General features: G+C 39.9%; 1 protein-coding gene across 2 annotated transcripts in view; it reads right to left on the bottom strand.

Annotated features, from left to right (window-relative positions):
- Positions 1-2,962: 2,962 nt before the first annotated feature.
- The window catches only part of FERMT2 (FERM domain containing kindlin 2), a 70,920-nt gene continuing 58,107 nt past the window's right edge, over positions 2,963-15,775 (bottom strand). Inside the window, exons 10-15 of one of the 2 annotated variants that reach the window (XM_065901389.1) lie at positions 9,446-9,552; positions 9,087-9,308; positions 6,496-6,516; positions 5,722-5,846; positions 5,261-5,402; positions 4,084-4,257 (exon numbers count right to left, since the gene is read on the bottom strand). In XM_065901389.1, coding sequence (XP_065757461.1) covers positions 4,084-4,257; positions 5,261-5,402; positions 5,722-5,846; positions 6,496-6,516; positions 9,087-9,308; positions 9,446-9,552 — 791 coding nt within the window. Of the gene's footprint in view, positions 4,258-5,260; positions 5,403-5,721; positions 5,847-6,495; positions 6,517-9,086; positions 9,309-9,445; positions 9,553-15,775 lie in introns of both variants that reach the window. The other variant, XM_065901396.1, reaches the window with a different exon arrangement.

The following is a 15,775-nucleotide window of genomic DNA, read 5'->3' as shown; positions in this document are numbered from 1 at the left end:
GTCACTCTCTGTCACCTCCCCCATTCTTGAGCTGCCAAACCAAAGCAGTTCACACAGATGAAGACAGTTAATTTGTTGAAGAGCACAGAGCTTTCAGTAAACACCTTCTTCCTGCACAGTACTGTGTAGAGATGATGGGAGCTTTATCAGCGGAATGAGAACTGGATCAACTTCGTACTGTACATGTCATTAGGTCTACACCCAGATAGCAAGTCAGCTCACCTCTGCCTTTCTTTGCAACTATATAGCTGCAAAAAGAGGGAATGGCTACAGGAGCCACAAAAATGTTTTGGGAGGGGGTGGCAGGATTTTTTGGAATCAGTGTCTGCATTTTTAGAGTAAAGCAGAGCACAGACGGCAGCTGTGCGGGGTCATGTGTGGAGGAGAGGCATTCAGGAATTATCAGTGATGATACTCTGTCACAAAGGGATGGATTTCAGAAAGCCCTGTTCTTATTTTCTGAATTATCAAAGTGGTGAAGACATTACCATGTTTTGATTGATGGTCTAAGAACAGCAGCAGCCCTTGTCAAACTTAATTATAGGGGGTAGAAAGAATTATGAAAGGTACAGGATAAGGATGCATTCCAGAGAATCGAAAAAGTTTTGAGTTTAAAACAACCTAACATTTTACTAAGAAACTACTACATTCAGTGTAGGTACGGTTAACTCTGTGTGGTTTTTCCTACATAAATTAAGGGTCAGGAACCTAGGTTGGTCTGATCCCACTACATCACTGATAACTAAAGCACCTTAATAAGACTTTTAACATTAAAAAACAACTATGGAATACAAAATGAAATACGCACCATCTGCTACAGTGTTGCCCTTTGTCCTGTGTAAGAGCAAGTCAACTGCCAAGTGGCTTTCCTTCTACAAAGTTCATGTCTCTGGGGTTATAGATGTGTTAATTAGCTAGGTGGTGGGAATCCTTTCATAGTGTGTACCTACAGCAAATCACAATGTACACTTTAAATATCTTACAGTTTTGTCAATTATACCTCAGTAATACCGGGGAAAAATAAGTTCACGTCTCTAGGTACCTGACTTGAAGTTCAAGGTTTTGTAAAAAATAATTTGTACTAAGTGAAGATTACTGACTAACTATATCAGGGGCTTCCAGCTGGTCTCTAACCTCCTGATTTAAGAGAGTCAGAAGGGAGCTTAGTCTCCCATCCCCTGAGCCTTCACGTCCACTTAAAGCTGAGTCACTGAGCAGAAACCAGAAACTTGTGTTGCTGCAGACCCTGCCAGTGTTCTTTTCATGGACTGGTATCATCTCTGTAGAGAGATCACCACCACTAGGGTTCCCCAGGATTCATGAAGGCTTTGTTTTTAATACCACTGGACAGGGAGATGGAAACCAGGGTTCCACTTCTAGCTCTGCCTTGGCACTTGTCAGTTATAGCTGTGTGACTTCAAACAGGTCACTTGGCCTCTCTGAGCTTCACCTGTAAAATGAGGTTGAATTGCACAAATCTTTAGATAACATATGTGAAAGCACTTAGCATGCCCCTTAGTGCACAGTTGGTGTGCCAAAAATGTTTGTTTCCTCCGTACTAAACTATGCTGAGGCTGAAAAATTCTAAGTTGTAATGATTCCTTGATTTCCAAGATGGCCATCACTATATTCAATAAACAAATGTATGTGAATTGATCCTAGGTAGTAACCATGAGGCTCAGATCCAGTCCTCAAGGAAGTAATCATTTATTAGGGGCAAGAGGATATACTCAATAAAGATGATTGCTCTTAAGTTCCAAAAAGGACCAAATTCAATGGCAGTTCAGAGTTAAGAGAAAATTTTTGGCTACAAGGAAACTTGGAAGTATTCATGGAAGAAAGAACACTTGAGCTCTTTCTAAAATGCTACAGAATGCTGAGATTTGTACAGGTGGAGACTAGAAGGTTTGGGGATGAAGACATCCCAGGTGTGGGGAATGACTTGGAGATGGGCAAGTGCAAAGTGTGTCTGCAGCCGCCCAGTCTGAGTGAAGTATGCAGAAGACTGTTGGGAGATAAGGGTGAAAAAATGTGACCTGGGAAACAGGCCACAGAAGACCTCTGAGCACTTAACTGGGGACTTTTAGCTTTTATGCTGTAAGCAACCAGGAGTTATTAGAGCATAACCTGTTGCTGTGCTGGGGCTAAATTAATCTTGAAATCACTGGGAGGGCAGCGGGGCAACCAGAAGCAGGGAAGTCAGCACAGAGGCTCCTCTCTCCCTTGTGGGGAGGCCGTGGGACCATCAACGACTCGGGCACGCCGTAGACTAAATGTATTTTAGGGCTTTTAGCAAGAGACTGTACAAGTTGGTGATCTGTACTTAAGGGAACGTATTATTATTATTTTTTTTTTTAATGGGAAGGCGCTCTTAAATTTATGTTATGACCTGGCCTTAGAGTACAAAGAAAAGCCATGGAGAATGTGACACAGACCAAAGACCTGAATTCAGGGGATGGTGAGAGCAATGACAAATGAAAGACACTGGGCTGCATGAGGGAAATATCAACAGGGCTTGGCCTGATTAACTGCACGGGGTAAAGGAGAAAAGTTCAGAACTGAAGTTCTGAGTCTGAATGATGATGGGATAGCAGTAACAATACGGAGTCAATTCATAAAAATTGTAGTTTTTGAAACTGAGTCATTTTGCTGTTTAAAACCAGTTCTGCCCAAGTCAACAGTGCGGTTCATCTGTCATATTTGTTTATAGCTACATGTCTAACAAACATATAAATATTTTACAGTTCATTCCTAAGTAGTAGGAAAAATGAGGGGTTTACTATTTTTTAAGTGGAAGACTCCATCTTAGAGATTAAGTATGTCTGTCTGGTGACACTACAGAATACTAAGCAAGCTGTTCTCACAAGCTGCAGGTAGAGCACTTCCAAAAGGCAAAAGATCACTTCTACAAAGTTAACGCCATGTAAACAGTAAAAACAAGAAGTACAAAAGAAACATTAAATAAAAGATTTTGCTTTTATTTAAAATAAAATGCATTTATACAGTCTTTAAACCATGGATTATTGAACAATACTGGTAATCTACCCCCTCCCTGGCACCCTTTTGGGCTACGTGAGCTAGGAATTTTCTGACTAGCACCAATGCGGATTGTAACAGCGCAACAGACTAGAACACAGCCAGTCCAGGCATTCGGGTTAAGGACACTGTGGCAAATCATGACTATGATGAAGTCATCCTTAAGTTAGCAGATATTAAAACTGCACATTAATTATATTTTAAAGAGCATTTAATTAATTGCAAAGATGCAACATCCAAGCCATTTGCTAGTTGTGAGTAGTTTTTTAAAAAACTGTACAATCTTTCTTATAAAATTTGTGTTTGTACATTAGTTACACAAAATGCATACTTCATAGACCTTTACTTCATATTGTAATGCAAAGGCTGCATATTTTAGGCAGACAGTGAATATGCTGGTGAATACTAAAAGTGTTGTAATACAATATGGTGTAAAAATAAAAACACAAGACAATATACACACATGCTTATTCAAGGACAAAAACAAACCAGGCATGACGACTAACAGCTATTTCCTTCAAGATCAAACAACGACAGTATTAAATATCAGGCACCTTCTGCAGGCCTGATTTATTTGGGGGGTGGGGTTGGGAGCAGACAGACAACAAATGGCGACCAGAAGTATAGGCTGTTTGAAAAATACGAGGTCAAATTAAACATACATTAAAACACATGCATTAAACATGATAAATAGACTTCATATAGTTTAAGCCCTGGATAGCTTTAAAGTAGATGGCTTGAGTTTCTTACATACAGTTTGGCTAGCTTGAATCAGTGATGTTTTGTTTCTGACTTGCCCACTACTTCAGTTTTCAATTCATGGCCCTAAGGAACGTGTGCCATATTCAAGTCCATATATTGTATCATGACAGCGATTAATAGTCGTGCTTGTTAGTGCACATATTAACTGGTCTGGTAAGGCAAAAATGTTTTCATGATAAAATAATAAATTTCAAGCTTACTTTATTAAGCAGCATATAACAAACAACAGCTTTTAAACTTAAATAACTGTTATGGCCATGGAGCTTCATTACACAGCGTTTCTGTTCACACCCAACCACTGGTAAGTTTGTAGAACATCTCTTCATCTAAACTCTCGTTTTGGTCTTTTGCACGTGTTGAGAGAAATATGTAGCCACCAATGAATTCATGAACCACTTTGCAATCTACTTCAGTACAAATGAAGGACAATCGTACTTCATCTGCAAACTCTACAGTGACCTAGAACAAAGACAGAGAACGATCAGTCCCTGCAAAACTCCAGATGGTTGGGTCCAAGTGAAGCTACTGTGCTTAAGGTCTGTCCTTATCACAAAATACTTGCTGGTCCTCAAATATGTTTTTAATCCTAAACTAATAATGCCTTTAAGTCCAAAAGCATAACTAAAGTGTACTAGCCCCTCCCCTCCTCCTTTTTAGTTTTCTTGTTCTGAAAAGGAAGACTGAATGCAAGGGGGCTTAGGTCATTAGGTTCCCAAATGGTCTCTGGTGATTCAGTTAATGAGAATGTCTCTCTTGAAGTCCTGGGAGAAAACCTACTTCCTGTGTTTAATATCTGCTTTAGATATTTAACCTTTAGGTTTCATGTTTGAATATTTCAGAAATACAAGGTTCTATGATGTAACTGAAATCGATACAACAAACCCAGCGACCCTAACACAGATGACTTCCTAGTAAAACATTCTGTTTATTTTAAATGATAGTCATGTAGTCCAAGGCTAGGGGCAGCATGACATGCCAGGCTTGAGAGCCCCAAGTATCCCAGTGTGAATCCTGATTCTGTTACTAAGTGTGTGGTCATGGACAGCGACTGCCCTCAGTCCTCTAAATTCTAGTGTCCTCATCTGTAAAGTGGGGATAATCCATCAACCTTACAGGGCTGAGGTGAGGTTTAGAAATATGGTACGAATATAAAACATCTAGTATCGTGCCTGGCACAGGCATTCAATAAAGAGTAGCTGCTATTTGTGAGTGGAAATATTTATTTCCACTCACAAATACTTACCTAAAGAGAAATATTTATTTATCCGTTATAGAAGGATAACCTTAACGATGAGGCAACAGTGTAACGTATTATGTTCTTAGAATTTAATATCTAGGCTAGTTATGAAATAGGCAAGTTTAAGTAGGAAATGAATAGAATTTATAGGCCTTTTTCTTCTTCATTCATTCATTTTTAGCAGACGAACTACATACGCATTCAAGTAGCATAGTTACAGCTTACCATTTTTATTTCCCAGTTTACATTCCACTGTTTCATGTTGCTGAAACGCCAGGTTTTAATTGCATCTCCTGTACTGGCGTCCATCCTAATCAGTCTGTTGTATGCAATTCCAATAAGTTCTTCTTTTTTGCCCCCTTGGAATCTACAGCATTAAAAACATAAATAAATGTTTTAAAACATGTTGGGGGTGGGAGGGGGACATGTTGGTCTGTTTTTCTTCAAGACACGTGTGTTTTAATTCTAAAAAAAAGCACAAAACAGAAATGCAATCATTTCGAATTTTTGATGAAACAATTTTAAGTATAGAAAATACATTCCAACATTCTTTAAATTTTACTGTGTAACAGGTTAATGGGTCTCAGGAGGTAGCTTTAAATGTTCAATTTCTAATTATATGAAGTAGATTAAGTAAAAAGGCACAGATTATGGTTTACACATAGGTGCTTAGTAGAACCACTGACCTTGCAATAAAGTGTGTGATGCCGAATTCTGGTAATGACTGCCAAGCTTGGATAAATCTCATCTTGGCTTCAATTAGACTCATCTGAGCTACATTCTGATGGGCCTCCAAGATTCTTGCTGTTATCTAAACATGATTAAACATCATCTTTACCATTAGATATTATTCTTTCATGATAGAATCAAGGCAAAAAAGATTAAAACATTGAATTATGTGCCTCACCAAAATTATGTATTGCAAGAGTTGGAATTAGAAAATACCTGAAGCTACATTTGGGAATTTTAGTAAAATAATGACTTTCCAAAATAAACCTCAATATATATTTTTTCTTAATTTTAGTTTCCATATGTCAAGAAACAGTGAACTATTAGGACTGCATAACTGCCATTCTTGAGACATATTCAAGTACACATACATATGATACTGCATTATAAAACTATATTTTCTAATCCTCATATACATGACGGGTTTTAAATTCAGTACCAAGATAACATGATCAGAATGAGTACCTGGCATACAAGTTTCTAGCAGGAATAATATATACTTTTAGCAGCTTTAAAGTACTTGAAATCACTGTAATAACTTTAAAATTTTTCTAAAGGAATCATCAGAAAGGTTAATTTTTTAATTTAAATTATACTCACTTTGGGATGACTATTCCCTCAAAGAGTAGAAGGAAATTAATCCATGAGGGGAGACTGTAGCTAGGGCTTTAAATATTTTTAGTTATTTTCTTTTTCTTTCTTTCTTTTTTTTGTAAATATGGAGAACTTACCAAATCTCTTATATAGCCTGGCTGTAGATGGCAATGCGAGGAAAAGAAAAAGGAAGCAGAAAGAAAAAAAGGCAATCAGAAAAAATGGCAATGAAGCAAAGAAAAAGTTGCGGTAACCTGCAAACCAAAATTCCAGCCAAAAACCATGCAAAAAATTACTTTAGATGGAAACCAAGCAAAGTAAATGCAAGCATGAAAATGAAAATGAGAAAGCAGCGATTACTTTCCATTTAGAATACTGAGAAACACTCCCCATTATTTTAGATTGTTAAGTGTTACTGAAATTAAGGGTAGAAATTTGTAGGGAGAAAATTAGGAGCAAATAACCTTTCCCCCTTCATGTACCAGTTCTTACTGGTTAGGGTAAAGCTAATTATTTTAGTAGCAAAATAAAAATTAATATTGAAAAGCCTTTAATGTTGTCTCATATTGAGTCAGATAATATGTCCATGCACCGCTTTTCAGAAATAAGTTGAAGGCATAAAAATAAGTGCAGTGACCATACTGTTTTCTTATTTACACAAGAAAAGCAAATCCCTCAATTACCATCTGTTTTTTGCATCCTTTTTCCTGGAAGGGAAAATAAAAATATGCCATACACTACAGTAGGAGTGGTGGCTATAAACATACTGGTCCATTTCAATTTGGATTAACATGGATAAGACGTAGAACAATTCTTTCTTTTAAAATGTTAAAATCCAGTTTGGGAGACATCTATGTAAAAAATATCCATAGCAAATTTAATTAATATATAGTTTTTAGGAATTAAAGTAGATTAACTATAACAAAGGCTATACTGATGGACCCAAAGACTTTATGCCCTGGTAGGGCTGAATGACCCCATGGCCTGCACGTCTTAGACCTACCTGACCCCGGAGTGCCACCGGATCATACAGTTTAACAAACAGTTACTGAGCAATATGTCCAACGACTAGTACACACCTGACACAACTAAACTAAACTAAACTAAACTCCTGCTTATCAGCACTTACTAGGTGTCAGAGCAATAATATGACTCAACCTCCAAATCTAGTTAGGGAAAGGAGAACTCAAAAAGAATGCGCATTTGATAAGATGCCAATGTGGAAGACAGGGCTAGAAAGATCCTTAATCTCAGACCACACACATACTGCCATCCTGCCAGTTAAAGACAGTCACACATTCTCTGTTCTCAAGAGAATTTTCAGCTGACATCTATTCAAGAACTCACCAACAGAAAAGTACCTTTTTAAAGCAAAAACTATCATTTTAAAGGCTTCTGAGAAAACAATACCTGTCTGACAACTAAACCACCATTTGGCAGTCTTCACAATTATACTTTAAGATCTTTTTTTCCCTAATACCTGATAGTGAAATGAGATTGCTAAAGATCTGAAACTATTCATTGACTTTGAAGGCAAATGAATCCACTTTTAGAAATAAGTCTCTTTATAAATAATTTTTAAATGAATTAACTAAGAATAAAAAATGAAATTAGAACTCGATTCACTTTCCCTTTTTAACTTACAATCTACATTCCACAAAGCTCCCCAGGGCAGCATTTCCTCCATTCCTCACTACTCCCACTTCATATGACCGTGGGATAGACCATTTCCATGCAGTTTACACAACCTCTGCAACTTAAAGATGAATACTTGGTGATTAAAACTTCTGAACATTTCTAGCTAAGTGATTTCATATCCAAATGATAAAGACTGTATTTAAAGTTAAGAATTAGTAAGTGTTCTGGATATATCATTGGGCCTTTCCAGGAATGTTTTAAAATTACTCAACAAAAATAAAAATGAAACTAGATAAAAATGAAATATTTATTTCAAAGTTCTTCTTCACTCCCCTCCTAAACTGGAGCCTTTTCCTTTTATGGCATGATGCTGGGTGTAGAGAATACTGGGGGCTATCCCAAGTAAAACTCCCCTGGCAAAGAACCTTTTACGTTGTGGCAAAGAACCTTTTTCCTAAATAGCAATCCTCTTATGGTATTAATTTCCAGGAAAGGAATTCTAAACAGAGGGAACAAAAGCAGTGAGTTTCAATGAAAATTTACCAAACTTTGTCACATTATGCAAATGTTGCCTAGGTTTTGCCTGTTAATGTTAAGAAAAGACAATGTTCAACGTGGACTCTATCTACCCTCATAAAGTTTATTTCCAAAGCTGAAAAAGTCAATTTTGACAGCAAGAAGAGTCATCACAGATTTGGTTGGGAAATGCTGGCTGTGCTTTCTATCAGACTTCCTTTATATACGGAGTAAAGCTGATGAATTAAGGAACACAATGCAGTAAGACCGCATTCAATTTCCTGAAAGACACCCTGTTAGCAGAGTGATTTCCGCAGGTTTGAGAATAAATATGCTCCCGATATTCCACCTCATTATCTTCCATATTAAAATAATAAGGCTTTTCTTAAACGACCAATTTAAACTGACCGAAAGCTATTTATTTCTTATTTTATGTTTTAACCACCTGATACGAAATTAAGACTACCAATTAAAATGAAAAGGTTGGGTTTAAGAGGGGGAAACTAAAGTATATGTAGAAAATTATAAAACAAATCAGCAGAAAATAGCAGATGAAGTAAAATGAATCAAGTACCTGCTTGTTCTTGTACTTTTTTAGATAGCGAGGGGACACCAAACACTCAGGATTTATATCGGTTGTGATCTGCTCTGGTATTAACTGAGGATCTGGATTTAAATGCTGCATCTTCAGAAAGGAAAGAATATTTTGAACTTCTAAGTTATAGGAACTGTCCGCCATGGTCTTGCCTTTGGAGGCCAACCTGCAGGCTGCCATCCAGTGTGCATACTGTTTTTCCTGTTGAAAAGAAATACTGAGGTTTGAAATCTATCCCATGATGGCGTCCTTTGAGTATAAAATATAAGAATGAATGGTCAACTCACTAAGTAAGGAAGCAAAGAACACTGAGTTTTACTTTTAATCAGAAAACTTACATTGTCACAACGAAGCCAGATTTCATTCATGCCCTCTGCGACTGGAATGAGGAGTTTAATGTTAAATTTTTGGCCTGAAATGTTCACATCTGGGGTAACTTCACACCCTGTAGTAAAAAAGTTATTAAAATGATCAAATTTACTCTTAAGAAATCCCAAGCCAATATAGGTAGCCCTCATTTTATGCCATCTTAACATGTTGAATTTGCTGTCGTGGAATCTATAAATCAGGGAATAAATTCTTTATGCTCAGTAATTTTGTCCGGGGGTGGAGCAAAGAATCAGATCTATATAACATACAAGAGATCTAACTGCACAGAGTTTGTGGCCCTTGACTGAGAAGAGAAGCAAAGAGTCCTATTAAAAGGATATTTTACCAAAAACACTTGCACTCCATCCCACAAGTTTTATATGTATTGTTTTAGTATCATTCAGTTCTTTGAATCTTAAGTTATTTGGGATTTTTTCCCCTAGGTTTCTAAATGTACAGGGATTTTTAAATATCTTTCTATAATTAAATTCTAACTTAATTGTGTTTGGGTCAGAATAAATGACTTTTATGATGCTTTAAAAAAAAGGCATGTTTCGGGTGGATTACCCAGTTTGAGCTAGAGTCCTATCATAAGGGCCTCCTTAGGACCCCACTGCTCCCTAACTCAACTGCTCTCCTCTCCTATTCCTGTGTAAGAAGCATGAAGCTTAATGGCACAGGGGAGGGGAGGCACACGATCTCCTGATTCAACTGAGTGCTCCTGGGCACAGGCCTCCTTCCAAAACTCCAGGGTGTTGGAATACTTAACAAGTAGTTCGATTCAGAGGGTGATCATTTGAACAAAAATAGTTTCTTAAGCATTTCTTTGTACATATGAGAAATTAATTGTAAGCACAATATATTAGGAGTCCATCTGGTATAGAAGGTAACATAAACTCATATACATGCGAAGTCAGTATGAAAATAAGTGGCATGCAGAATTTCACTCTACTGGCAAGTTTTCAGGAATACATACATTTATGGATTATAAAAATCCATGTAATCAACTCTGTTAACCATGAGCTGGTGGTTTTACAGAAGAGAACACAGATTTATTGAATGTATATACCCAGTTAGATAACGGGACAATGGTCAGCATAAATTAGTAACCAGTATAATATAGTGAAGAAGAGCTCTGCAAGCAGACAGATTTGGGTTCCAGACCCTTCTCAACCACTTCATAATCATGTCCAATTTATTTATGCCCAAATATCCTGACCTTAAACTCGACCTCACAGGGATGCTGTAAGGATCAATAAGATAATGAAGATGTCAAAGCTCCCTAAAGAGTATTCCAAGTGTTAGTACTTAGGTCATGTCACCCTCAATACGTGTTAAGACCATCCAGTAGGCTCTATGAGGAAGAATGTAAACTGTTAGCAGGGACTGCTGTTGCCTTTCTCCTTGTACTGGAGCAACTTCTCCCGGCACAGAGAGTACAAGGAACAAGATAATAAACCTCTATGTATCTATCACACAAAAAGAACATATGTTTAAATTGTCATTTTTTTTCCCCATCACATAAGTGTTTTATGTATCATATAAAAGAAACAGAACATGTCAGATAAAGGAGAGATCCTCTCCTCTCCAGAATTAACTTCAATCATTAATTTGATGGACCTTCTCCCCTCTTTGCTTTCTTTTTAGAATATTTACTCCACATAAATAGCTACCACGTTAACTCCTATACAGTCATTAGAAACAATTAGGAAGTTGTGTGGCAATATGTTTAACCTGCAAAGTTAAAACAAAGAGATGTTTGAAGATACACAATCTTTGCCACAAATTTCATTAATCATGCAAGTAGATTTACAGTACCCAAGCCCATAATAATTAGACCTCTTTTTAAAGTAAAATGCCAAAAAAACCAAAAAGGAGAGACCAAGCGAGTGGTAACTCAGGCACTAGTGTAAGAGTGCAAGCACAGAGGCACTCAGTAGCCACATTTCAGACAGTATTCACCCCACGCCTCCTCCAAGCACAGGCTACCTGCTTCCACGGTAACATGCTGGACCTCACTGTAACCCAATTACTAGTTCTCTGAAGCATTAAATGCAAACAGCCCACTCTGATCACAATCTTCCATCCTAAGTCTCCCCAAGTTCTTTGAGAGACGCCATCCTGTGACCTCATCACTTTCTCCCCATCATGTTTCCACCTCTTCCTTCTCTGCAGTCCAGCCTGGACCCCGCTGCACCAGCTGTCACCTCCAACTCTCCAGACTCACTGTCTTTCCATTACACACACTCAGCAAACCCTGAACCCTAGCTCAACCCAGCCATCTACCACTTACTTGCCTCTGCTCTGGCTCTGAGCACTCTGAGGGGGGAGGAAAAAAAAAAAAAAAAAAAATCACAAAACTGAGCAGATAAATTTCACCAGCAATTCGTAAATTCCCAACCTTAGCCTGCCCCTTGACACTGGCAAGCCTTCTGTGTTAGCAGACATTCTCAACAATGTTTATTTCACATCTTCTCAGGCCTCCTATGCCACTCACTCTCAGCGGACAACCTCACATGTTACTTGGACAACCTCACATGTTACTTTCCCAAGATGAAAGCCATCAAAAGTGAGGTGCCCCAACTTCCTGCCACCAAAGCAGATAAACCTGGCTGCCCTTGCTTCCACACAGTGGAAGAGGTGTCTCTCCTCCCAAGGCTCTTACGTCCGAGTGGGCTGCATCTTCTACCACCCGTCAGGAGCCTTGCTCCATCACAGAGATCTTCTCCTCCCACCTCCCTTCCTTTCTTTCTACTGTGACGTTTCCATCAGCATTTAACTTCCTTGAGTCTCTCATCTTAAACCATAAAACGCCTCTCTCCTCTACCTTATACCTCTCTCTTCTATTACTGCCCTCTTTCCTCCTTCTCTGTCACAGATAAGGTTCATCAAAAAGCTATCTTTGTTTCCTATTTACCTCTCAATGACTGTACTTGTACTTTGGCTCCCATACTTAAAAGCCCATTGAAATCTGCTGAATCTGTTCTTAATCAAGGTTACTAACCACCTCCATGTAGCTAAATCCTATGGAGGCTTAATCTTACTTTTCTGTAGCATCTGACACTATTGACTACACTGTCCTTTTCGAAACAACTTTTACCTTAACTTCCATCATGCCTCATTTCCATGGTCTTCCTATATATTATTTTTTGTGGTTTATTTCCCTTGCAAGTTCCTCCTCCTCTAATCTTCCCTGTCCCTTAAACATGGGTGTCCTGCAAGGTTCTGCTCTTAGCCTTTTCATATTGTAGACAACTATTCCAACGGCTACATCTACCATTAATACTAGCTGCTACCACATCGCTATCTGCAGCATGGATCTCTCCCGTGCTCCAAACAGATATCCCACCAGCACCTCAAATTTAAAATAACCCAATTAAATTAAGCTCATCTTCCTCCCCAAACTCATCTCTTCTATATTCTCAATCTCAATACCACCCTATCCACCCAGCTATACAAGCCAGAATCAAGTCCCTCCTCGAGCCTCTCCCAGGCCAATCACCCAGTCTGTTGATCGAACTTCCTCAGAATCTAACGAAGTTGCGCCCTCTTCTCCACCCATATTGATAAACGTAATTTGGATCACTATCACTGCTCTGAAATTGCTCCTCTACACTGTAGCCAATATAAATATGATGGATCCCATCATTTTCATAATAATCTTTCAGTGTCACTTCACTGCTGCCAGTTTAAAAAACTTAACAATTTTATCCTCCAATTCCTGCCAGTTTCTTCTGCTATTACCTCTCATAGTTAGCAGGAATGGATTCGACAGCTATTAAGGAAGGGTTCATCCTCCCCGCTCTAACTCCATGTTCCGGAAGCACAACCCGCCCGGTGACTGCGGATGCTTCTCTCCACGCGTTTGCACACCAGTCTCTTTTACCAACTCTCCTCCTTCCTTCCACAGATCACAATTTTCTCTTTTGGATCGTAACTGTGACATTATTTCCCCCATGAAGTCTCTCCTAATTCTCTCCAATGTCACTGAAGACTAACTGGTACAGCACCCTTACCTCTTTGCTCCTCTAATCTATTGCTTACTTTTTTTTAAGATTTTTTTTTTTTTTTTTTTTGCAGTACTCGGGCCTCTCACTGTTGCGGCCTCCCCCGTTGCGGAGCACAGGCTCCGGACACGCAGGATGTGCAGGCTCAGCAGCCATGGCTCACGGGCCCAGCCGCTCCGCGACATGTGGGATCCTCCCGGGCCCAGGCATGAACTCGTGTCCCCTGCATTGGCAGGCAGACTCCCAACCACTGCGCCACCAGGGAAGCCCTATTGCTTACTTTTTAAAGTACTATTTACCGCCCGAATTGTAGCTGTTTATCTCCTGACATGCTCTAAAACACCTTGAAGGATGCGACTGTAATCTGTTCTTGCTCCTGTCTCTAGTGCCTGGCACAGCTCACGGCAGGAGGTCCATCGGCATCTGCTGAATTGCACCTTTTAGAACTGTGCGTTTCAGATATCTCAGGGGCCTCAGAGAGCATCCAGTTCAACACTCTTGTTACTCAGAGGAAGATGCTACGGTCCAGATAGGCTATTTCCAAAATCACAGAGCAGAACAGAATCTAGGCCATTTGATTTAGTTTAGTGGCAGAGCAGAATCTAGGCCGTTTGATTCTTAGTCTGGTGTTACCTTCACCAGTGTGATGTGCTAGAAAAGTGCTCCTTGGGAGGACTTGGGAGAAGTGGGACTCGGACACCCTGTAGGCTGTTCTCCATACCGGGACTTAACTTCTCAGTTATAGAAGGAGAAGACTAAGGATGTAATAGGGACAGAGAAGACGGGCCAGAAAACAGATTAAGTCTCTAAATCGAGAGTGGACAATTGCAGCTGGTCCTGAGCAGCTACAAAGGGAAGCAAGAGGACAGCTGCAATAGATTTTGAGAGTAACAAATAATGGTAAAGACTCAAAAGTTAAACTCGTGACTTAGAGAAAAAGACAGTGAGTCTAACTAAAAGTTTTAGGAAAATTACAGAATTTCAACACATGGGCACAGCAATCATCTACCCAGGGCAGAGGTCTTTCTATTTATTAAAATGTGTGTAACTACACAGCAATAGTTCGGATGACTACTGGGCAGAATAGAGATAGGGTAGAGATTTGGACGTCGGGTTGAAATATACTAAAAATATACTAATGCACAATTTACTAAGAAAAATTAAGAATACAGATGTAACTCCAGAGCCCGGAAGCACCTAACTCCTTCCTTAACTGCCTCTCTAACCCCTTAACTCAGGAATTCAAGTCTCACAAGAATGCATCCGGCTGGAATCTAAATCCCACTGGAAATGAGTCTGGAAGATGTATTTTAGTCTTGCAGCTTTGCTGTAAGGGAAGGCACAGTAAAAGGAGTGTGGAGCAGCGAGGAGCCAACCTGCCGCGTCCCCCACCAAGCATGCTGGGTGCCCGGGGCAGCGAGTGCGGGGGAGCCTGTGGAGAGCAGGCTTCCTGGAGGAAGTGGTATCTACACCGGAAGTGAGCTGGCAGTTTTAAGTAACATCACCGCGAGTGAGAGGCTCATGAACGATCTGCAAGACCAGACGAAGGCTGCAGAGAATCACAGAAAGAGGCAGCAGGATGTCCTCCAGCCACAGAAGAACCAGACCAACCTGGAGAGGGAATTCTCCTACCACCTGAACCACTGCATCCAACAGATGAGAGTGGTGAAGGAGCAGTGTGAAGGACCAACAGAACTCACTAAAACCAAATGAAGCTGTAACTCCACAGACCTGAACAGAAAAAAAAAAAAAGACCAAAACCAGCAGCTCTGACCCTTGGCCAGGCTCAGCCTGGGCCACAGGAAGCAAGCCCGCCACAGCTGCCACAGGACCGCGGAAACAGGTCCAGCAACGTGTGCCTCAGGTACCAGCCCCTGTTCTGAGACAGCTTTGGATCTGAAGAAATAAAGAGGAAACCAACAGATTCAGGTTGTCAGCTAGGAGGAGCCTCAGAGGGGTATCCTGGGGCTGCCCCAGGGGCCAGGACGACAGCAGTGTTGAAGATGACGAAAATGTGCAGGGAAGAGGTGTTGGGAAAGGGGAAGAACTCAGCTAAGCCCTGCAGGTGGCTAACCCACCGGTGAGCCAGAAAACCTAGAGACTGGGGACCTGAGCTGGACCAGCTTGTTAGCAGTGAAGGTCAGGGGGATGCTGATGAGGAAGGGAGACCCCAGCAAAAACTGGGGGAGATGTGACTACAGCACAGGTGAGAATGAGGCAGACCCTGAAAATTAAGTGGGCAGCTCCTGCAGAATGAGACAAACCTAAATGTCCTAATACTGAAGAACAGAA

Source organism: Phocoena phocoena, chromosome 2 (assembly GCF_963924675.1).
Source record: "Phocoena phocoena chromosome 2, mPhoPho1.1, whole genome shotgun sequence".
In the NCBI taxonomy this organism is placed as follows: domain Eukaryota; kingdom Metazoa; phylum Chordata; class Mammalia; order Artiodactyla; family Phocoenidae; genus Phocoena; species Phocoena phocoena.
This window is presented reverse-complemented; position numbering and strand designations above follow the sequence as displayed.